This window comes from Folsomia candida, unplaced genomic scaffold, assembly GCF_002217175.1.
Source record: "Folsomia candida strain VU population unplaced genomic scaffold, ASM221717v1 Fcan01_Sc002, whole genome shotgun sequence".
NCBI lineage: Eukaryota > Metazoa > Arthropoda > Collembola > Entomobryomorpha > Isotomidae > Folsomia > Folsomia candida.
In genome coordinates this window covers 4,763,861-4,786,779 of record NW_019091194.1, presented here as the reverse complement: position 1 = coordinate 4,786,779, position 22,919 = coordinate 4,763,861, and the positions used below count along the sequence as shown (strand labels likewise).

The 22,919-nt window shown below is 39.9% G+C and overlaps 4 protein-coding genes across 4 annotated transcripts; 2 read left to right on the top strand and 2 right to left on the bottom strand.

Annotated features, from left to right (window-relative positions):
* Window positions 1-5,682: 5,682 nt before the first annotated feature.
* On the top strand, window positions 5,683-8,909 carry LOC118434442. The gene is made up of 7 exons (XM_035848014.1): window positions 5,683-6,056; window positions 6,133-6,226; window positions 6,784-7,086; window positions 7,155-7,361; window positions 7,578-7,713; window positions 7,793-8,077; window positions 8,228-8,909. Exons 3-7 carry the CDS (start codon window positions 7,017-7,019, stop codon window positions 8,583-8,585), a joined length of 1,056 nt encoding a protein of 351 aa, XP_035703907.1. The 5' UTR covers window positions 5,683-6,056; window positions 6,133-6,226; window positions 6,784-7,016; the 3' UTR covers window positions 8,586-8,909.
* LOC110844175 lies at window positions 8,686-12,415 on the bottom strand. The gene is made up of 3 exons (XM_022090312.2): window positions 12,255-12,415; window positions 11,936-11,993; window positions 8,686-11,768 (listed from the first exon to the last, which is right to left on the bottom strand). Exons 1-3 carry the CDS (start codon window positions 12,411-12,413, stop codon window positions 9,103-9,105), a joined length of 2,883 nt encoding a protein of 960 aa, XP_021946004.2. The 5' UTR covers window positions 12,414-12,415; the 3' UTR covers window positions 8,686-9,102.
* A 1,302-nt stretch (window positions 12,416-13,717) lies between these two features.
* On the top strand, window positions 13,718-20,052 carry LOC110842826. The gene is made up of 4 exons (XM_022088656.2): window positions 13,718-13,878; window positions 14,140-14,197; window positions 14,365-19,514; window positions 19,595-20,052. The coding sequence occupies exons 1-4, from the start codon at window positions 13,720-13,722 to the stop codon at window positions 19,595-19,597; spliced, it is 5,370 nt and encodes a 1,789-aa protein (XP_021944348.2). The 5' UTR covers window positions 13,718-13,719; the 3' UTR covers window positions 19,598-20,052.
* On the bottom strand, window positions 19,595-21,630 carry LOC110842827 (arrestin domain-containing protein 3). The gene is made up of 5 exons (XM_022088657.2): window positions 21,302-21,630; window positions 21,087-21,221; window positions 20,401-21,002; window positions 20,092-20,326; window positions 19,595-20,021 (listed from the first exon to the last, which is right to left on the bottom strand). Exons 1-5 carry the CDS (start codon window positions 21,453-21,455, stop codon window positions 19,939-19,941), a joined length of 1,209 nt encoding a protein of 402 aa, XP_021944349.2. The 5' UTR covers window positions 21,456-21,630; the 3' UTR covers window positions 19,595-19,938.
* Between the last annotated feature and the right edge of the window lie 1,289 nt (window positions 21,631-22,919).

The following is a 22,919-nucleotide window of genomic DNA, read 5'->3' as shown; positions in this document are numbered from 1 at the left end:
TAGGGTGGCTCCAGATAAAAATTTTACCAATATCATATCATATTTTTTCATTAAAACCCATAAGCAACCTCTACACCAAATTTCAGTTCAATATGATGATTTTTTAAAATCGATATGGGTCACCCCATAGGGTCACTCAAGATGAAAATTTTTCCAACTTGAAGTCATTTTTATCTAGTAGAAGCCATTAGCAACCTCTGTACCAAATTTCAACTCTACAACAATTTTGAAATTTTGGTGCATAATACCCCACCCACTCCGATGATCCCCACTGGTCAACCACTTGACCGATTTCGCCCATCTTCGAACTCGTTTCCTAACTTTGTCCAATATACATATGGTAAAAATTTCAAGTCAATCGGTTCAGCCGTTTTGGCTCTATCGTGCCGGACAGACAGACGGACATGATGGTTCCATAAGCCCTGACTCGGGCTAAAAACTTTTAATTTCCAAAAAATTATCGTTTTTTGCGTCTTTAAAAATTCATTTTTTTAAAATTCCGTCACGGGCGAAAACATACCTATTCTGGAAAACGCCAAAATACGGGTCCGCTTATTTCTGAGCGTGAACAATTTAAAATTAGTCCTACAATGCATTGCAGCGAACTACAGTTGTAGTTTTTGCAGATATATAATTTTTGGTAATGTACATAAATAAATGATCCGTATTAAAATTTTGTAAAATAAAATTTTGACTTGTATGCATGTGTGTATTTGGTCTTCTTGAAAATTTTTCCGCAGTACACAAATGTGTGTAGTTGGTCCCCAACGTAACGGGGAATTAGTACACAAATATGTGTACTTGGTCCTTTACGGAAAGAAAAAAAATACACAAATATGTGTAGTTGGTCGCCAACGTAACTACAAAATAGTACACAAATGTGTGTACTTGGTCCTTAACGGAAACCAAAAAAGTACACATATTTGTGTACTTGGTCCCCAAGGGAAAGCAAAAAACTACACAAATATGTGTAGTTGGTCCTTAACGGGTTAAAAGGTTGTTGTTGATTAAAATTTGGAATTTGGAGGGCTTGGAATAAAATTGTGTCGAGGATTAAAATTGTTGTGTTGTTGTCGTGGTGGGTTAAAATTCGGATTGTTAAATTGTCTAGGATTGCTGTGTTTATGTTGTTGAATAAATTGATTCAATTTGTGGCATTGTTCAGTTGTGTGTGTATGTGTACCATGAAGGGCACAAGGAAGGACAGTGGGGGGTTGTGGGGTAGGTTGAGAATTTTTCGGAGCTTGGTGTTTCTGAACACTAGCCAGAATAACACTGTCAGCTTCAGAAGAAAAAGCTTTAGGAATTGTTAAACTGTGTCGACCCAATAACTCGTCAATTTTTCGTAATTGTTCTAAGAAAGCGTGTACATCTGCACACTGAGAAGAAGTAAATTGTAATTGAAGTTTAATTGGAAGTCCCTTAATTAATTGTTCAACAATTTTACTGTCCGTCATATTAGGATCAATATTGCGTAAAATACTCAATTTAGAAGTTACATATTCTTGTGGATTAGATTTCTCAGCATAAACTAAAGCTTTGTTCGCTTTCTTGTGTGTACTAATTTGAGAATCATGATTAAAAAACAGTTTAAATTCTACTAAAATTGCTTTCCACAAGTCGTCATAATCATTGTTACAAGTGGTAACTAAATTAGTAGCATATGTAGGAACTCTCGATTTGAAAAAATCTAATGCTTGACCTTCTAAAATTCGGTCTAAATTTGTAGAAATCCACTTATTTGTAACATGATGTTCGGCTAAATCGGCAGTTAAATGAGCAATAAACTCATTTACGTCAGTTTTCCCGTCAAATTTACGAAAATATTTGATAACCTTATTAGGGTGTTCGACTGCAGGAGGGTTCGACATTTTGAAAAAATTTTTCAAATAAAATCTCAAAAAACCAAAATAAATCAAACGACTATTTACCAAAATTCAGAATTATTTCGAAATAAAAACGACTTATTTTTCCATTTTAACTTAACATTAGGTTGCCTTTGCCAGTTTCTAGCAATATTTCATAATAATGAAATAAAATTGTATGTATTTCCCAAATAACAAAGAGATAATTTTATGTACCCTTGTTTCGACCATAATTAGAATAATGCGGCATTAGAACAAAGGAGAGGAGGAATAAGGATACTCATGAAGGTTGTCCCTCGGCTTGATTGCCAAGGCTTACCCACAACTGCTCGCATACCCAGGATCTGCAACCATGAACCCGCAGGCCTAGCCTTCGTCCCCTGGCTCACGACGACACGAGCCGCCGCAACATTGACCACCGTGGTGTAGCTTGGGTCAATGTGAGGGACGGTGCCTTCTTCGGAGTTGAGTAGGGTAGGGTAGGTTGTGAAAAGGTAGGTAGGTAGGTAGGTAAGTAGGAAATGAATTCAGATTTTAAATATGTAAAAATGATCCTAAATTGGAATTTTGGGAAATGTTTCGACTAATAAATGCATTGATGTGTAATAAAGTTCAACCAAACTTTGAATAAATGAACACAAAGCGAATTATGCATGCATGCCAACACACAATTTTTCTTTTCTTCTTCCTTGTTAATTAGCATAATGGTTAGTAATAATCAAATAAGTGACGCTATTCTAATGAATAGAACTGTCCTAACAAGAAGTGACCTTTACAAGGACAAGTGTACGTAAAATCGGCTTATTTTCGAAATATTTCGGCAAATCGGCATTGTTTTCAAATGAAAACCGTCAATCGTCAAGGCAAAATAAAATTGAATGAATGTAGAAGGATTTGAAAGAAATCGAGTCAAAAATAAAAGTTTTATAAGGATTTATGTATGTACATTTGTAAAAATATTCCTCTCTTTTGAAGAATATGTCATATTTCGCTTAAAAATCAAAATTAAAAAGTGTGTTCCTCACACAATGTGTAAAATATATTTACTTATGTATGTATAAGCTCAAAATGTAAAAGAAATTATTAAAAACCCGATATATTGAACGTATGTACGTACTGATTTACGTACGTATTACTGATGACGAAATACAAAAGAAAGGCACAAATGTTTTGCTATGCCGAAGGCTTTCTTCTTCTACTCACCTTGTGTGCAAAATCGTGCCACAACACAATTTTCATAATAACATAATTTCCTAGTATTTTTAAAATTACCTACATTGGTACAACTGAGAACATCTCAATTTTTTACAATTACGTCACCCTTTCCATACATGTTGATCCACTTCGATTCGTTAAGTCTGAACTTTTTATGGATTTGAGCTTGATAACCTTCATGCGAATGTATGTATATACTTATCTATTCACATCTCACCTCGTACGCAGTACGCAGTACAAGTTTAACTCGTGATTTTTATTCGTTTTTTGCCTTTAGCACCTAAGTAAATACGGAAATAAATAAATTTAAAAAAATAAAACTAAGGCGAGAGGCGCTATTAAAAACAAGAAACAAGCCCTCCCACCAACACCCCCGTCTCGCCGTGGCCCCATTAATATTTTTATATCTGGGGGTGTAACCACAATTTTATTTTTTTGTAATTCTTCCCTGCATCATACACAGCAATTTAAAAAACAACTTACAGTAGGGCATATTTGGCAAAATAGGTGACGGGATAGCGTCATAAAATGGTCAGACAGATGTCGGAAATCAAACTACGAAAGCTTATTTATTTAACTCGTTTACCTGAGCAGCAAGCTCAATTCTGAAATGTATGAATGCAGATTTGGGATGTATTTAACCGCATGACTACCTACGTTAAAATAGTTGGTTTTAAGAAGTAAATATTTTATTTTTGTACGATGGTTGATGAATAGAGTCAGGGTATGTATATATTCCAAACTTTGTCAACAGCACCGATTGATTTGAAACTTTATGATCTTGATTCTAGATTTGTTTTAAACAAACAAAAAATTGTTTTTGTACATATTTTGTCGATTTGGTTAAACATTTTATATAAATGTTTTGGGGTCTTTATGAATATATTTATCCGTACTCTGTTGATTAATGCTAAACTAAATACATATTTAAATTGAAATTAATGCAAGAACTGCAGATAATAGGTTTTATAAGTGCAATGCAATATAAAATTGTAATAATTATCAATTCAAATGCAGTTTACATTAGTAGTTAAAAGCTTAAATCATAAATTGCGGTTACACCCTGTGGGCGTTGGTCTTCCGGTTGGCGCTTGGTAGGTCAGAGGTGAGTGCAGTCGGGACGGACTGGGATGAATGTTCCGGAAGGACACCACACAGTTTGGAGGCGTAAGGCCGTATGTGCGATCGGCAGCCCCACTTATGATGTGAGATACACGAAAGTTAATGTTTTATCGGAATTTAGCACTCGAAATAAGTCACCGAAATGTAATACGCGTCCCCCGAGAGTTATAGTTTTTACAGAGCAACTGGTTATCAATTTATTTTACGTAGCCGGAGGATTTTACATTTATGTATCAAGAAACCAAAAGATATTTAGAGGTTGTGGAAACTGTAGAATTATGGGGGACTTTAGGATGGCAATGGTGGAGAGAGGAGATACGTCTTGGTAGACGCCGGAACTCCGTCTGCCAGGATTCTTGGACAGAAGACAGTATATGTCCTTGTTGAAGGAGACGATGTCCTTCAGTCGATGTATTGATAATTTGGAGTGACTGGCCGGTCGAGATATCAATGTATGAATATGGAGACGAGGAAGAGATAGGAGGGGAGGATGCATATGATATGCATAGTTCCCTCAACCCCCAGATATAAAAATATTAATGGGGCCACGGCGAGACGGGGGTGTTGGTGGGAGGGCTTGTTTCTTGTTTTTAATAGCGCCTCTCGCCTTAGTTTTATTTTTTTAAATTTATTTATTTTGGGGTTTTTAAGTGAACAATTTTGTAACTCCGTCATTAAAAACCTACAATGCAGGCAGACTTGATATAGCCCGAGTCAGGAAAGGTTGGGATTATCACCCAATCCGAATTTTTTTACGAAATTCTATATAGGGTCCCTTCAGTTCAAAATCTTCTCATTTCAATTCATATTCGTCCAAATGAAACCATTATCACCCTCCGTACCAAATTTCAGCTCGCTTGGATGATTTTGAAAATCGGTATGAGTCACCCCACATACCACCCCTTCCGTTGAAAAATTTTACAATTTCATTTCATACTCTTTCACTAGAACCCATTATCAAGCTCCATGTCAATTTCGGCTTTCTAGCGCATTTTTTAAATTTTGATGTATATTATGCACGCCACCCACTTATATGGCCCCCACCAGTCCAAATCTTGTTTGGTCCCATCTTCAGAGTTCAGACTCGGTCGTTGCATTGCCCAAACACATGTTTGTACCAATTTTTAGTCAAAATCGGCCAGCGCTTGAGAGAATTGTCGAAGGACAGAATGACGTGACGATTATATAAGCCCTGGTTCGGGCCACCATTTACACATACATATAAAGAATTTCTCTACTAAAGTTGCTATGGATGTTAACTGAATTTTAAAAATTTCAAACCTCCATAACTTCGTCATTTTGCATCCGATTTTCATGACCCTAAAGAATGATCTTAATAATTTTTTAAGCCCTTTCGATTCCCCTTTGCCGATTTTTCACTTTCAGCGGAATATTTTGAAATACAGAAAAAAAAAGTCACTAAAATGAGAAATGCACCATGAAGATGTTAACCGATTAAGCCCAGAGATCTATAAACAATACTACAAAGAATTTACTACCCATTGGTCGAAACCGCATGTCTCTACGACGTATGGTTCTCTCACAATTTTGTCTGACTGTTTTGAGGTGGGCACTTAACTGCATACTATGGCTTCGCCGTAACCATGCACGTATTTTTTTTGGGTGCATGGTTACGGTTGGTGTCTCGCCTTAGAAAAATAGAGCAAGGGTCAATAACTTTGTTAATATTTAGCAATGATGTCAGCCCTGGTTTACATCGTGTACATAATCGTAGATAGTTTTGTCTTCAGCACATTAATCATGAGAAGAAATTGTAATTTAAGTAATTATTTTTTTCTTACAGATGAATTGTAAACGTATGTAAGAGATTACCATTTCCACAGTCCAAGTCGGGTAAGTTGTACATGTGCAAGTACACAAATTCCGTCTTCCTCTCTTCTCATTCTTCTCGAAATTGTCAAATCAATAGCGTCTTCCTGATGACCCGCATCACCACTGATCTGACCGGACGACAACAACCCGATTTAACTTTAGAGTTAAACGAAACGCTGCTTATCGTTCAAGTAACATTATTATAAACAGTATCCGTAATTCTTTACCAAATTTGTGCATGTATGTACATATACACACATATGTATCATGCATGTACATATGTATATCCTGCAGATAAGGTACGCATTTCTATACATTGAGTAGGTAATAAATAATGAAATCTTGGCCATTATGTGTACGCAAATAAAAAATGACCTCAGATACCATACAATTTTTTTCGAATAAATAAAAGTAGAAGTTCTAGGCTTGATAAGCATTAATTCAGCTTTATTCTTCGAAAAGAAATGAAGCCCACATCATTCTAAAAATTTCATAAGCTCGAAATTTTTTTAATTTCTGAAAATGGGTGCGAAATTGGAAATATTAGCCGCTGTGCTATGCAGCGTTACAATGGTGCTGTTAATATATCAGCAGGGCGTTGAATCTGTACAAGGTGCGGTAGTGAAATTCAAGCCCTGATGTTTTCATATCTCAAATTTCTGAAAAAAATGCTGTAACATTTCCCACATAATTTTTGTACGATAAACAAGTTGATAGAAAACGTAATTCATTTTAATCCATATTCTAGTCGGGGATGCATGCGGATCCAACAACACGAAGGACTGCTCCGTTTCAGGATGGAACGAGCCTAATCTCACGTATTACACCTGTGCCGACGGAGGAAAGAATGGAACCTGTCAAGTCCCCAATTCCAACGGGCAACTGCTAACCTGCACTGGGACCAATTCACAAGGATGGTTTTGTAAATATTGCAAGGCGTATGGACAGTCCTGTACCAAGGACTCGGACTGTTGTTCAAGTATGGACGATCTGGACAGGTCGCCACTTCCTCTCACCATCAAACCATTCTGTCACAAGCCCATAGTGCTGGGTAAGGTTAAAATAATGATGCAATTTAAATCAAAATTCTATAAATGTGTCATTTTTTGATTTCGTAAGGGATACGCTCGACTACTGGAACTTGTAAACCCTGTCTTCGGGATTATGACCCCTGTGGCGGATCAAATCTCCCATTTTGTGGCAAATTGAATTACACCGCATCTTCCGCTTCGTGTCGTGATTTCGTTGGTCTCGGAGGTGGTTACGATTATCAAGGACACAACCCAAACCGTGGTCTGATTGTTATGGGTGCTGCTACGGCTGCAGGTAAATAGTATGATTTGGAGGTTGCTTGAAATCAAGTTTGATTGAAGAGGTCATATTTCTAAATTGAATCGCAATTAATACACAAATTTGAAGCCTATTGTTCCACAATTTTATCAACAATGTGACATTTAAGTTGGGAGGCAGCATATTCCTTAGTAGATAAAAATTAAGCTTTCTGGGAAATAGCAGTACATATTTATGTATACTTAATTGTAGACCCATGCACACCGGAAGCAAAATTGGCCAACCTTAATGGATTCGCCATCCCAACGAGTGGAGCGTCCGATTGTGGCGACTATGAACAAGTCACATACTTGTTAGACACGGGGTACGAGAGGGCATATTTCTGCAGGTAAAGCAGTCAAAATAATAAATCGATATCTGAAACTTGAGTTTCGATTAATTTCCATTCGTATGTGTACATATTTCAGTTGCCCTGATAACGCCACTGTTGGATACCAATGTCGCGTCACCAATCTACCTCAAGCTTTACTAAGGGGACCCACGGACAATGGTCAGCGGTGTGTCAAGTGTGGTCTGAATGGACAACAATGTGGCTCCGGAAATGATTATCCCTGCTGTGATTTTCACACCTGCACGAGTGGAATCTGCCTCCCGAACAACTGTACTTTGGAGGGAGAACGTACAAATTTTGATGGCGTGGCTACAAATTGTTGTGGAGGGATAAACTTTCACAGGAATGATAAAGATAAGCGGTAAGGCTGGCTACGTAAATTTATTCAGTCAACCTATTAATAACTTGCATGCTCTAAATTTCGAATTATTTCTGTAATACGGATGGATTTGTGTCTCTTATTGGAATAAAACATTTATATAAATAGTGGATTATTTTACATTTTTTGCAGATGCACAAATTGTCACTGTGGCGGACTCGGAGCCAATTGCGAATCTGGGATTGATTGTTGCGGAACGGACACAATATGCAGAAAAGTTACGTCTTTAACATTGCAATGCGAAGAATGCATACCAGACTTTGCTGTAAACAGTCCGGGTCGAAATTGTACTTCAGTTTACGACTGCTGTCAATCTCTGCCCTTGTATGAAGACCCTTTTGCCGAATCGTACAGCTTCTGTTATCAACAATATGAATGCAGACCTTGCAGACGAGAGAATGAATCTTGTGACCAGTATGACACTTGTTGTGGGAGGTTGGATTGTAATTTTAGCGTTAATAATGGCACCTGTCTTCCCCTCCCGGAATAGTTATTGAAGCATAGTTATTGCTTAAGTGTTGGATGTTCATGTTAATCTAATCCAAAATTTGTAGTTACCCTGACTGTTGCGACAACAACCTTGTTAGATCTGCATGAAATCAAGTTTTATTAATTGAAAATGATATTTATTAACAATGTGAAATAAATTTTGAATAAAAGCAAAGTTTCAAAATATATTTTAGACAATCAACTTAGGATTAGCGACCATATTGACCTGTGGGAGTCATTTAAGCTAAATAGTGACAAATATAAATTGTAATAAAAACCTGAAATTTCAAATCAATCGGTACGCAAAGAGCAGATAAAAGAAAATTTTTGCTAAGGATAAATACACATGTAGATTTTAGATGCATAATTTACTTAAGAATATAAAACGGATAATGAGAACGGATAAAATATCTATGTAGCTTGTATTTGAAATAGGGGAAAATAGTGTGACCAATTAGTTATTGGTTCCTTTACTTACGGTAATAATGCTACGTGTATATTTAGTAAAGCGAATTGATTCAAAGATCCCTAATTTCTTCACTTTCTTCCAACACAGTTATGAAATTGATGGGAAACTTTGCAAGTTCTTTTGATCTCGCAAAACTTTTATACTCGTCAACAAACTTGGACTTGACCAAGGAAAATTCCGGCCTTTGAGGATCTCTCTGCCCACTCGTGTTGCCCCCGCGTCTCCCACTCCCTCCATTTTGACCTTTCCGCTGTGGCCAGTTCGATCCAGAGACGGACTTCAGGTCCGAGTAGCCTCCTCCAATGCATCCAATAATATTAGTGGTCACGTCCGCCTCCATCCCATCCCCGGTTTGACCCCCCTCGCCCCCTGGACCACCTTCTCCGTCATTTCCCCTTTTTCCAGAGGCGGCCGATTGCGGTACAGATGTTGTTGGGAAGGTTTTATCAATCTGGAGAATCTCGACTTTTCCCCCGAATCCAGGTCCACCGCCAGCACCACCATCGCTCCCGTCGCCACCATTCCCACCCCCAGAGCCAAACTTTTTCACGTGGAAGTTGTATATCCCTCTTCCTTCGACATCGTCAAAGTACGTTGGCGGAACCCAAAAACAAGCGGTCGGCCAGTCGCTGAAACTGTTTGTGCTTCCCTTTGACCCTTCTCTCCCCCTGCTTCCTGCCGATCCGTCCCCACCGTTTCCTCCGTTTGCTGAGACAATCAACTTGTTGTTCGCAGCTTTCCACAATGCTCCCGTAACAGCGAAAAAGCTTCCTCCAGCCTCGCCTGGCATGCCAACATCGCCATTCTTTCCCCCATTGCGTCCATCCAGATTGATGGACAATTGGTCGGTGGTTGTGATTTCAGTGAATGGCGCAATGATGGAGAGTTGATGATTTTTCTGGGAGGAGTTTGGCTGGATTTTTCGGTTCATGAAGAGGACTTGTGTTGCAAAGATTTGGACATCTTTTGGGTCGCTGCATTTGACGTAGTTTCCGGCAGAAGTGGTGAACTCTGAGGCGAGGACGTAGCCGCCACGGACGATCAGTGTGTCCTGACCCACGCAGTCGACGGATGATCGCTCCATCGCGATGTCAATGATGACTTTCATCAGATCGGTGTCCTCCTGAGTGAGGAGGTCCTTTGTGGAGAATATTTCACGAATTCTAGACGACACGGGAATCCCTAGGGAGTCATGAATCCAGTCCATGTTTGGCTGTGTGGGAACAAGAATGTTGGGTTTCTCGTTTTGGAAGCTGTATTCACCCAATTTCGTTTGGAGGGAGTCGAGGAAATCGTACCATTCGTTCCTTTTGCCAGTCTCGTCGTCAACAAAGGTTCTCATCGGTTTCAGCCAGCTTTGGACGTCACGATGGATGGGATTTTTGGCCATGTCCTCAAAGAAATCGAGATACTCGTCCAGTTGGTGAAGCGCGTTGTAGTAGTCGTTTCCAAGCTGGGAGTCGTAACCTCTGTCGAGTAGGACGCGTCGAATTTCCTGAGCCAGCAGCTTCGGGGAAGATGAAATGGTCGCGTTCTGATCAATCAGTTTCAATGCAGTGGAAAATTGTGCAAATTCTGCGTGGATGAAGTGACGAGTTTCATTGAAGGTTGAAATTGTTGTCATCCTTTCACCTTGAATTCTCCTAACTTTGGGGAATAGGGTGTTCCCGAGGGAAGAGATATTTTTGTTGATTTGTTCCACGTAGTCGTTCACTTTGAGGAGGGTGTTGCCAGTGAGGGCCCAGCCAAAGTCGTTCGGTTGGGATTGGACGAGGGTCAAATTTTTGGAGAGTAGTTTCTGCAAGGTTGCTCTCGTTGCCATGGCGACGGGGTCATCGCTCAAGCGACCGCATCTGGCGGCCAGCCTCATGAACCCGATTCTGCCCTCTTGAAGAAGAATGTCGACAAAGGCAATTTTCCGCCGGATTAAATTTCGGTCGACACGCAGGTCGTTGAGCTTTCCTTCCTGGTCGGATTTGTACATTTTGAGGAAGGACACGATGCCGGACAATATTTCCTCATCCGGGATAGGCTTCCCGTTATTGGGGTTGAAGTTGGGCGCCTTGGAGACTATGAGCCCGATTCCTGGCTCATAATGGGTCAAGTCCTTCACCAGGTTGACTGCATGGGTCGTCATTCGGTCAAAGTCTGTCTTGTCATTGGTGCCAGAGACGGAGGAGTGGATGACGACGAAACCGATGGAAATGCTGGAAACATGGTCTGTCACGGCTTTGAGTAGGAAGTTGGCAGTGATGTCGGTGTCTGGACCGCGGTTGTCGTCGAAACCGGGACAGTCGTAGATGGCGAGAGACGTGTCCTTGTCAACGACCAGTTCCGGGACGAGCGTTCGAGATGCCGTGGTGTGTCCAATTTTATCATTGTCATCAACGATGAGATAATTACCGCTGGGGTTCATGACCAGTCTCAGCCCTGTCGCGTTCCCTACTGTCAAATGAGTCAGGGTGGATTTCCCTGAACCAGTGTTGCCCATCAGGAGGACGACGTCGGTGTACTTGTCACTCAGTTCGAGCTGGTTCTTCCCATCCTCCAGCAAGTCCCAGAGGGTGATGTTGGGCGTGGGGACGGGCGGTGGAGGTGGATCTACGACTTCACACTCGGGATCGTCATTCTGGCGAGGAAAATGAGACCTTGGTTCTCCACGGAACACGTCAAGAACTCGGTAGTGCGAAGGTGGTCGGATTTCACGTCGAAGGACTGAAAATGACGCAAACACAAATAAATCGACCTTTAAAACTTAATTTAGCTGTATGCAAAGCTATACTACATTAATACTAATATCAAAATATTTTCCCAAGGAGACCTTCAATTTTGGTAAATAAGGGATGTAAAATTTAAATTAGAATTTAAATTTTTAAACTTACAGTATAAATTATTTGCATTGTCCTGGTCTCCTCGAACATATCTTTGCCTCACTGAACACTGCAAAATAAGACAATTAAATTGCGTATTTTGTCAATTTATTATTTGCATTGCTCACAAATGAAGAACTACGATTTATAAACATGCATGTATAACAAAAAACGATTAATTTGTCGAACATGACAATTTGCATATCATTTTGTGAACGCATAGTTTGAATTATGAATAAGTTTCCTATAAATAATTGAATGTAATACATACGAAATTTTAAATAATCTGAAGTTTAAGGATACTTCGTAAATACAAATTTTATTTATTTACCTCACATAATCCAATCCATAGCAGAAAATACAAGTAACCAGATTTCTTCCACATTTCGAAGCCCAACATATATATATATTCTAAAAAATTGTGAGGGCAGCGTGTGTTCCTTAACCGCTGCATAAATAAATTGACCTGCTCTGAATATTTGTACGACATATTTATAAGTTTTTGATGACCTGAAGTATTGAGTTTGCAATACTTAACCGATGCGATTAAGGAAGATCATTCTGGAATGTGAACATTTATTCTAAATTTACAGCTTAGAATCAAAATGCCAGCCCAACATATTTACATTATACAAACATATATACACATTTGTGCATATGTAACTTTACTTTAGTGATACCATGACTGCCAAATTTATAACTTCGTTTTTAACCCCATTTGAAAAGACGAATGACAAGATATGCAGATTCATCGTTTATACATTTGCATAATTTTACGGAAGTAAAGTTACAATTGGATGAGTTAGTATATACCAAGTATTAAACTGCTTATCGTTTTCTTCGAACAAAAATGCAGTCAAAATTGCTCAACTCAGCAATTGATTATTTACTAAATTAACTTTGCATAATTTGCATTTTCTGCAAAAAAGGAAGGAGATTGTAATGGTGCAGATTAATGTGATTTTGGGGGTTTGCTCCTTAGGGTCATACTCCGTGGTACACAATTCAGAGTCCTCGGAAACTTTTAGGTTCATAATATGTTTATCATCTTTAATCATCCAATTCACTTCCGAGTTTTTGATAATATTGTAAACATCGCAAAATCCCTGAACTTATGTATAGAAGTTTACAAAATTTTCTAAGTACGATTGTCTTTTTCTGTTTAATGTTTGAGTGTCAAAGATCAAAGCCGTCATTTTATTTTGGAAATGTGTGAATTATCCCATCATAAAATTCCAAAATGCAAGTGTTTGCAAAACTCGTACCATATTCTGTTTATCAGCAAGTATGCAAGGTTGCAATTTATTGAGTTCAGAACAATTCCGGTCCAGGGCATTGCATTTTCGCACGATCACGACACAAGCTAATTATTTTCATCGATTAAATAGGTATAATATGACATCTTTGAGTGGAGTAAACTGATAAATGAATCTGCATAACTCAGCATGGTACGCATGCATATCTAAAGTTGCACTTTGCATAGAGGAACAATTCATTCTTTACTTGAATTTTGTACTTACATAGATAAAAACAGGACAATAAGGCATTCATGTTGCAGAAAACAGCATCTTGAGCTTTGTAGGATTTAAATGTGCAATTATGCGAATTCGTTAATTCATTCAATCAATAGCTGCATTCATATATAAGTAAGTGAGTGAAATAAGAATATATGGGCTGGCATTTTGATTCTAAGCTGTAAATTTAGAATAAATGTTCACATTCCAGAATGATCTTCCTTAATCGCATCGGTTAAGTATTGCAAACTCAATACTTCAGGTCATCAAAAACTTATAAATATGTCGTACAAATATTCAGAGCAGGTCAATTTATTTATGCAGCGGTTAAGGAACACACGCTGCCCTCACAATTTTTTAGAATATATATATATGTTGGGCTTCGAAATGTGGAAGAAATCTGGTTACTTGTATTTTCTGCTATGGATTGGATTATGTGAGGTAAATAAATAAAATTTGTATTTACGAAGTATCCTTAAACTTCAGATTATTTAAAATTTCGTATGTATTACATTCAATTATTTATAGGAAACTTATTCATAATTCAAACTATGCGTTCACAAAATGATATGCAAATTGTCATGTTCGACAAATTAATCGTTTTTTGTTATACATGCATGTTTATAAATCGTAGTTCTTCATTTGTGAGCAATGCAAATAATAAATTGACAAAATACGCAATTTAATTGTCTTATTTTGCAGTGTTCAGTGAGGCAAAGATATGTTCGAGGAGACCAGGACAATGCAAATAATTTATACTGTAAGTTTAAAAATTTAAATTCTAATTTAAATTTTACATCCCTTATTTACCAAAATTGAAGGTCTCCTTGGGAAAATATTTTGATATTAGTATTAATGTAGTATAGCTTTGCATACAGCTAAATTAAGTTTTAAAGGTCGATTTATTTGTGTTTGCGTCATTTTCAGTCCTTCGACGTGAAATCCGACCACCTTCGCACTACCGAGTTCTTGACGTGTTCCGTGGAGAACCAAGGTCTCATTTTCCTCGCCAGAATGACGATCCCGAGTGTGAAGTCGTAGATCCACCTCCACCGCCCGTCCCCACGCCCAACATCACCCTCTGGGACTTGCTGGAGGATGGGAAGAACCAGCTCGAACTGAGTGACAAGTACACCGACGTCGTCCTCCTGATGGGCAACACTGGTTCAGGGAAATCCACCCTGACTCATTTGACAGTAGGGAACGCGACAGGGCTGAGACTGGTCATGAACCCCAGCGGTAATTATCTCATCGTTGATGACAATGATAAAATTGGACACACCACGGCATCTCGAACGCTCGTCCCGGAACTGGTCGTTGACAAGGACACGTCTCTCGCCATCTACGACTGTCCCGGTTTCGACGACAACCGCGGTCCAGACACCGACATCACTGCCAACTTCCTACTCAAAGCCGTGACAGACCATGTTTCCAGCATTTCCATCGGTTTCGTCGTCATCCACTCCTCCGTCTCTGGCACCAATGACAAGACAGACTTTGACCGAATGACGACCCATGCAGTCAACCTGGTGAAGGACTTGACCCATTATGAGCCAGGAATCGGGCTCATAGTCTCCAAGGCGCCCAACTTCAACCCCAATAACGGGAAGCCTATCCCGGATGAGGAAATATTGTCCGGCATCGTGTCCTTCCTCAAAATGTACAAATCCGACCAGGAAGGAAAGCTCAACGACCTGCGTGTCGACCGAAATTTAATCCGGCGGAAAATTGCCTTTGTCGACATTCTTCTTCAAGAGGGCAGAATCGGGTTCATGAGGCTGGCCGCCAGATGCGGTCGCTTGAGCGATGACCCCGTCGCCATGGCAACGAGAGCAACCTTGCAGAAACTACTCTCCAAAAATTTGACCCTCGTCCAATCCCAACCGAACGACTTTGGCTGGGCCCTCACTGGCAACACCCTCCTCAAAGTGAACGACTACGTGGAACAAATCAACAAAAATATCTCTTCCCTCGGGAACACCCTATTCCCCAAAGTTAGGAGAATTCAAGGTGAAAGGATGACAACAATTTCAACCTTCAATGAAACTCGTCACTTCATCCACGCAGAATTTGCACAATTTTCCACTGCATTGAAACTGATTGATCAGAACGCGACCATTTCATCTTCCCCGAAGCTGCTGGCTCAGGAAATTCGACGCGTCCTACTCGACAGAGGTTACGACTCCCAGCTTGGAAACGACTACTACAACGCGCTTCACCAACTGGACGAGTATCTCGATTTCTTTGAGGACATGGCCAAAAATCCCATCCATCGTGACGTCCAAAGCTGGCTGAAACCGATGAGAACCTTTGTTGACGACGAGACTGGCAAAAGGAACGAATGGTACGATTTCCTCGACTCCCTCCAAACGAAATTGGGTGAATACAGCTTCCAAAACGAGAAACCCAACATTCTTGTTCCCACACAGCCAAACATGGACTGGATTCATGACTCCCTAGGGATTCCCGTGTCGTCTAGAATTCGTGAAATATTCTCCACAAAGGACCTCCTCACTCAGGAGGACACCGATCTGATGAAAGTCATCATTGACATCGCGATGGAGCGATCATCCGTCGACTGCGTGGGTCAGGACACACTGATCGTCCGTGGCGGCTACGTCCTCGCCTCAGAGTTCACCACTTCTGCCGGAAACTACGTCAAATGCAGCGACCCAAAAGATGTCCAAATCTTTGCAACACAAGTCCTCTTCATGAACCGAAAAATCCAGCCAAACTCCTCCCAGAAAAATCATCAACTCTCCATCATTGCGCCATTCACTGAAATCACAACCACCGACCAATTGTCCATCAATCTGGATGGACGCGACGGAGCAAGTGGTGAAAAGGCAACCGATAACACAAATGGGGATGTCGGCTTACCTGGAGAAAATGGGGGCAGTTTTTTCTTCATAACTGGCGCACTTTTCAAAGGAAATAATTTCAAAATATCCGCTTCCGGCGGAAATGGCGGTCATGGGTATCGCGGAATTGATGGGAAACAAGGAGATCAAGGTAATCCAACCGTTTTCGACCTTTGGCCAGCCGCCTGTACTTGGCTCGGTGGTTTTTTCGATAAGGTTGTAAACACTGGAATCTACAAGTTCCATGTGACCAAATTTGGCGGACCTGGAGGAGAAGGATTTCCGGGTGGAAATGGTGGGGTCTCTGGACAAGGGGGATTTTCCGGAAGAGCTGAGGTCCTCCAAATAGACAAACTCTACCCGAAAGTCGAAATTGCCAAAGAAATTAAGAACGGGACGACCGGAACGGATGGTGCTGGTGGGGTTGGCGGTGCCGGTGGGAATACTGGGAACGGATTGGAAGCAGATATGACAACAAATATCGATTGTATTTGGAACGGATATTCAAACCATAAATCAGTCCCAGGCTCTCAATTCCATGACAGGGATGGCTCACCGGGAAAAAATGGTTCTACTGGGGGGAATAAAATAGGTCAAAAGTTCCCCACTCAACCAAGCTTTTCTTTAATAAGGTCCAAGCTCGTTAATGATTACAAGGCTTACGTCTATTCCACCGAAAAGTCTCAATTTCCCAACAATTTCCTCCAAGTTTTAGAAGAAAATGAAGAAATCCAAGAGCTTTACAACCCTGTCGCATTTTGCCAAGAATTACTCGACCTCGAATACTACTCTTTATCCGTGAGAGACCAAATGGACAATCAGCCTGTTCTTTTATCCAGATATTTAAAATATTTGACCAGACTGGAAACCTTCTCGTCCCTTCATGAATCCAATTTAAATAACAGTGACAAGAAAGTACTAGCCATCCTCTACACCACTGCACTTTCAAAGATCACCTCTCTCACGAATCAACTCGGATCCACCATCGTTATCAATGTCGGCAACTACTTAAAATCCGTTCTCAAACGGTTTGACCGCTACCAAGAAACCCAGACACAAGTCGTAATCGATGAACAAAGAAAATCCTACGCAGCCGGATACGAAGGAAAGATAGAGCAGTCCCTCTATTTTATTGAAGAAGTCGTCACCCCGGGCATCACACAGGTGGAAATGGAACTTCAATCCACCGCGGATGACCTGCTCCGTCAAATCATAAAAATGCAAACGGCCATTGAAAATGAAGAATTCGAAAGGAAACAAGCCCTCGAAAAGATGAACGAGCAAATGGCTTTCCGTCATTTATTTTCTGCTCTCCGAATCACCGCAACTTTCACCTCTTTCCTGGGTGCACAAGGTGCCGCGATTGGGGGCCTTATGGGATCTCTCACCAACGTAGGGGAACAATGGGCCCTTGGCGACTATACGGGAAGTAGACCTCCAATTAATCTACCCCCAGCAATTAAAGGACACGCGGATCGAGTAGAGAAGGAAGCAATGGAAGAAAGTAAGGAAAAGTTAGAGGAATTAGTTGAAATAATTCTAGCCACGGAGAAAGGCATCCAACAAAATCCTGCCGTCTTAAACGATTTGTCTGACCCTTTGAAGAAATTGGATGACTTGGTGAAAGAATTAAAAGAAAACAAAGATCATTACGATATTCAAGTCTACGTCGACAAAACTGAACAATTGACTCAGGCTGAGAAAACCCTGCTCAACTCCCTCGACAAGAAGGAAACATCTCTCAATGGCGTCATTTCGTCACCAAGCTCAACCCCAAAAGAGAAAGATGACGCGAAGAAAGGAATTGAATCCGTCACAGTGATCAAAAACACCGCCACCGTGATCAACCTTGGGCTCGACATATACAAAAAATACCAAAATGACGCCAAAGAGATGGAGCGTCTCGCCCAAATGGTGCGCGAAGCAGAGAAGGCCGTGGAGGATGTCAAAGCCTACAAGGAATCGGTCTACTCCTCGCTCATGCCGATGGTTGCAAATATTGCAGAAGAACTGCGCAACGTCACGGAATCTCTCGGCAAAGAGTCCTCAGTTTCCTTACTCGTGACCAAATGGGAGGTTCAGAGAAATCTCAACGACGTCAAGTTTTTCCTCCGCCAATTCACCGAAGGTCTTCCCCACCAAGAAAGGTTTTCCCAGTTGGTCGACAAACTCGCAGAGGCGATGACCCTCCTCATCGAGCTGTACGACTACATCGAGACTTACAATGAGCACATGGCTTTTGCAGATTACTTGGCCAATATCAATTCTCCCTCGGCAAAAGGAATTATCATAAATGATCCCGAAGCGGTCCGACTCATAAACAAGATTGAGTTAGCCTTGCAGTCAAACATTCTTTTGAAAGAATATGATCGTGCCGTGGACACGTTTAAACAATGGATTTTTCCATTTGCTCACCTATACATGGATGATTTCACCCTGCCCGGAAACATGTCAGACTTTCTGCTCCCATCGTCCACCATGAATAATACGGATGATTTAATGTTCTTCCAAATTCCTGTCCTCAAGGGGCGAATTGTCAATTTGGATCAAAGAATGGACGACTATAAGTCCATGAGTTTTGGAGAAATTGACGCCAAATTGATCAAATCTGAGTTTAATTCTAGCTTTCAGTCCTCGCATCCTTTCTTTGTTTGGGAAAATAGGAGAGATTTAGAAATTATTAGGACCTTGTTCTCAGGAGGCAAGGTTTCCGTCAGGGCAAATCCAACCTATTCATCCTCCAGGTGGAAAAGTGCCGTCAAATTTCGAGTCGCGGAAGTCGTTCCGAAAACGTTAAACGATGAGGGGAAGGACGAGTTGGAAAAGGTGCTTAAAGGTTTCACCATGATCATGACCCATTCTGGGGTGAGCCACTACGTTTATGGGGATGAGGGGTACTCGATGGTGGGAGATAATGCCACGTTGAGGTACAACTTTGAGAGAGACACGGCCGGAAATCGTTTGGGGACAAATATGGTGTATGAGAAGGTCAAGGAGGGTGATTTCATCATGAGTCCGTACACCTTGTGGACCCTGCAACTTATTAAAGCGAATGAAAACGGGGTGGGTTTCGCAGCTTTGGAGGAATGGGTGGATCAAGTTGACTTGGAGTTGGTGGGAGTGGGAACATTTGTGGATGAGAGGGTCCACTTTAGGGATCGGAAGGGGAATGGGATGCAAGTTTATCGATACTATCAAGAAGATCGAGATAATTTTGTAAGTTTATGAAAAAAAAATTATTGGAAAGTGATTATTAATATTAACAACTACTCATGTTATTTTTTGCAAACTTCTAGTAAACGAGGGAGGGAGCGTACCATCAGATTACGTACACCTTTAATGAAAAGCGTAGAATTTAAGATATTGGTTATAATTTAAATACAAAACTTGTTTAATGTAAAATATCAGAATGTGCAAAAAATCAACAAATAGTCAAATTATATATGATAGAGAACTGATTATTATAATTATTCCAAGTATATAACTTTTTAGTTTAAATACAGTACAATACAATCTTGCATTAGTATTGTTCATTTCAAAAACCAAGACAAATAATGAATTGAATATTTGATTAAGAAATTTCCTGTGAACAATGTAGACATTTTTCTTCAGGTAAATGCATACAAATGCAGTTGCTTCGTTAGCTGAACATGTTTTCATTACTGTATCCTGGTTGAAAAATTGGCATCCTAATTGCTTCTTCGTACTCAGGTGGTGGCGTGTCTGAAATAAAAGACATTATACTTAATCTGCACAAATTCCACATAATGACGTTTATATAATATTTAAGTACCAGTTTTATTATTTTCATACTCCGTACTTCGGATTGAGTTAAAGGTACCGAGAGACCATTGACCATTTTGTTCAGTATTTCGGCCATAATTGCGTACTGGATTTTGTCTAATGGTGGAGTCCACATAATTAATTTGGCTATTTCCATACCATTCGTGTTGCTGTTGCCCCACTAGAGATCCAATTGTTAACGGGACATCACCAGTCGTTTTTCCCCAAAAGTGACCCATTTCAATCTGTAATAAAAAATACTCCTTCAAAATTAATTATATTTTTTTCATAAAACAAACAACTAGTAAAAATTGCATACCCTTAGCACATAATAAGCATTCATGATCCTACACCCACCACCTAATTCACTGGGCAATGAATTCAACGGAATTTTCAACACATCATTCCCACTCCAGACGTCTTCCCTTCCAGGTTGCAACTTGGGTCCTTTGACCTTATCAAGTATGCAAATCTCCTTCCTTGTGCTGCCATTTGCAATGAATTCTACAACCTGAATCAATTTAATCGTCATCCGTCGAAGTTTCTGACTCGAATAATTTTCCAGATAGGCGTTGAAATTAATAAATTCCCCAGGCACATAAATACTCCGATTTAATTTGAGGGTGAACCCAATTTGTCCTACCCGGCAGAGCAGGTCACAAATTGTCTTTCTCTTTTCTATTTGCACAGGGCGATTAAGATTAGAGATCATGTTGCTGGTGAGATTCAGTCGCCCGTCCACTTTGAAGGGGAGGTTGACATTTACATCGGATTTGAACCAGGACGAGCGTTTCATGACGGCTTGCATGGAGTAGGAGACAGCACCAAGTTTGTGCTCAAATGATGACGGAATTCCGGTGGGGAGTTGATAGCCGAACGGATAATTCGTCGTCCCTGGGGGGAGGATAATTTTATCGCGATCTGCAAAATTGCATAGATTGTAATATTAATTAATTTAAGCCAATACATTTGTACATATGTCCATTTTCATAAATACATATGTACCATTTCCCAGAAGAAGTTGGGTATCTGCAAAATAAGTTTCTTCTCCGGTGAAGTGAACTGTACGCCGACGCTTTCCAAATCCACGTTCCTCTGTCCAGTGAACTCTGGCATTTCCTCGAATTACGATTCGAATACCTGAACAGGTAAACATTTAATTGTTAAAGGTCCCATTTTATTTAGAGCAGTCCAAAATGTGTTTATATTTGTATGCTTACTTTTCAGTTCTTTTGCTTTAGGATTAATGAGCACCACTTCTCCAACAATTCTTTCTCCAGGAATGAAATTTCCATGTCGTGGATTTTCAAGCACAATTTGTAAATCAGATCGCTCACTTGCTAATAGGTTAGGAATTTGGAAACAGGAGAACATACTTGGTTTTCATAGTACGACTAAAAACGGTTTGTTTTTAATAAAGTTTTCAAATTCCAGCGCAGTAAGGTACAAACTCTGCAAATTTTATGAAGTCTTATGTTTAAAAAATTTAAAATATTGTGAAACGTTAAAGCGAGAAATTCGCCTTGAATGTGTTGTACCTATGATGCAATGAATGAGACAAAAACAGATGATGATACAGCTTTTTTGCTTGGAATCCCGATCTTTCAGATTGCATATGCTTGTACCCATATGTACTAAATAAATACGCAATACAGCATTTTTTTGTTACGAACTCAATAAGAACAGTTCATAGCTAATAGCAGACGCAAGTACTTTTCATTTCAATCCTTTTTTATCCAGGCATCAACGTATAATTGGACGCCCTGCTACTGACCTGAAGGGGCTTATGTACATGTATGAAATTTACATTTATGTACTTAATGGTTGGTCAAAACCAACATTGCAAACTTTTGACTTTTATGTAGAGATAAATATGGTACGTTTGTATGTATAATAGTGTATATTAGATTCATCGAGGTGATAATAAATAACGTTTTAGAACAAATCCAAATATAATATCACTTTAAAGAAAGGTATTTTCTGGTTATATTTAAATGTATATGTATGAATGTATGCCGCCCGTGCGCATACTTATTTATCTTGGTCTTATTGAATGCAACATGTGAAAGTTTCATGAAAATTATTTAACGAACGCCAGAACTTGTACATTGTTATGTACAATATACCTAAGCAATGATTTTCAGATCAACAAGTTTGTTAACCGCGTAATGTCACATAAATTCTGCATTTCATCAAAATATTTACCTAGTTGAGCTACTATCTACTCTAATAAAGTGTTAGTATGATCCCTGGGTCCCTGGGTCCGTCTTCGCAATGCAAATTGCCCCATACAGTATACAAAGAAGGAAGCGGAGCAACCACTGCATGCATGCACTGCACTGCATGAATAAATGAATACATGAACATGTACACCCCACATACATACATCACTCATCAATAGTGGTTATCATGATAAGTGATCGTGATAAACACTATTAATTAATTATTTTAGTTTGAGAAACTCTACCCACAGCGAGTGGCATGTCAATTCGAATATATTTTTGACGCTGAATCCAACGCCGTCAATGGTTTTGACCTGCGAGGCCCCCGTGACCTCGCCGTGACCGTGGTGTCCAAATCTGGCTTATTCGTGATGTCGCATATCAATTCGAATGTATTTTTGACGCTGAATCCGAATCCGTCAATAGCTTGGCGTTAATTGTAGAAGTTAACGGGGTTTATGGAACTTAACGGGAGCGTGAAGCGTGGGAATTTAAATAGTTAGCTATGCAGTTACTCCCACGCGACGGGAATTTAAGTAATTAGCTATTCAACTACTCCCACAGGGGGGAATCAAATTGTACTGTGACCAGGTTAATTAAAATGGAGTATGACTTG

Excerpts from the sequence above, each read along its gene's own strand:
- LOC118434442 (XM_035848014.1), top strand. The coding sequence starts at position 7,017 with ATGGACGATCTGGACAGGTCGCCACTTCCTCTCACCATCAAACCATTC. Across the intron at positions 7,087-7,154 it reads TCACAAGCCCATAGTGCTGG|GGATACGCTCGACTACTGGA; the intron begins GTAAGGTTAAAA and ends TGATTTCGTAAG. Across the intron at positions 7,362-7,577 it reads GGGTGCTGCTACGGCTGCAG|ACCCATGCACACCGGAAGCA; the intron begins GTAAATAGTATG and ends ACTTAATTGTAG.
- LOC110844175 (XM_022090312.2), bottom strand. The coding sequence starts at position 12,413 with ATGTCGTACAAATATTCAGAGCAGGTCAATTTATTTATGCAGCGGTTA. Across the intron at positions 11,994-12,254 it reads TATGGATTGGATTATGTGAG|TGTTCAGTGAGGCAAAGATA; the intron begins GTAAATAAATAA and ends CTTATTTTGCAG. Across the intron at positions 11,769-11,935 it reads CAATGCAAATAATTTATACT|TCCTTCGACGTGAAATCCGA; the intron begins GTAAGTTTAAAA and ends CGTCATTTTCAG.
- LOC110842827 (XM_022088657.2), bottom strand. The coding sequence starts at position 21,455 with ATGTTCTCCTGTTTCCAAATTCCTAACCTATTAGCAAGTGAGCGATCT. Across the intron at positions 21,003-21,086 it reads CCAACTTCTTCTGGGAAATG|ATCGCGATAAAATTATCCTC; the intron begins GTACATATGTAT and ends GCAATTTTGCAG. Across the intron at positions 20,022-20,091 it reads GTATGAAAATAATAAAACTG|ACACGCCACCACCTGAGTAC; the intron begins GTACTTAAATAT and ends CTTTTATTTCAG.
- LOC110842826 (XM_022088656.2), top strand. The coding sequence starts at position 13,720 with ATGTCGTACAAATATTCAGAGCAGGTCAATTTATTTATGCAGCGGTTA. Across the intron at positions 13,879-14,139 it reads TATGGATTGGATTATGTGAG|TGTTCAGTGAGGCAAAGATA; the intron begins GTAAATAAATAA and ends CTTATTTTGCAG. Across the intron at positions 14,198-14,364 it reads CAATGCAAATAATTTATACT|TCCTTCGACGTGAAATCCGA; the intron begins GTAAGTTTAAAA and ends CGTCATTTTCAG.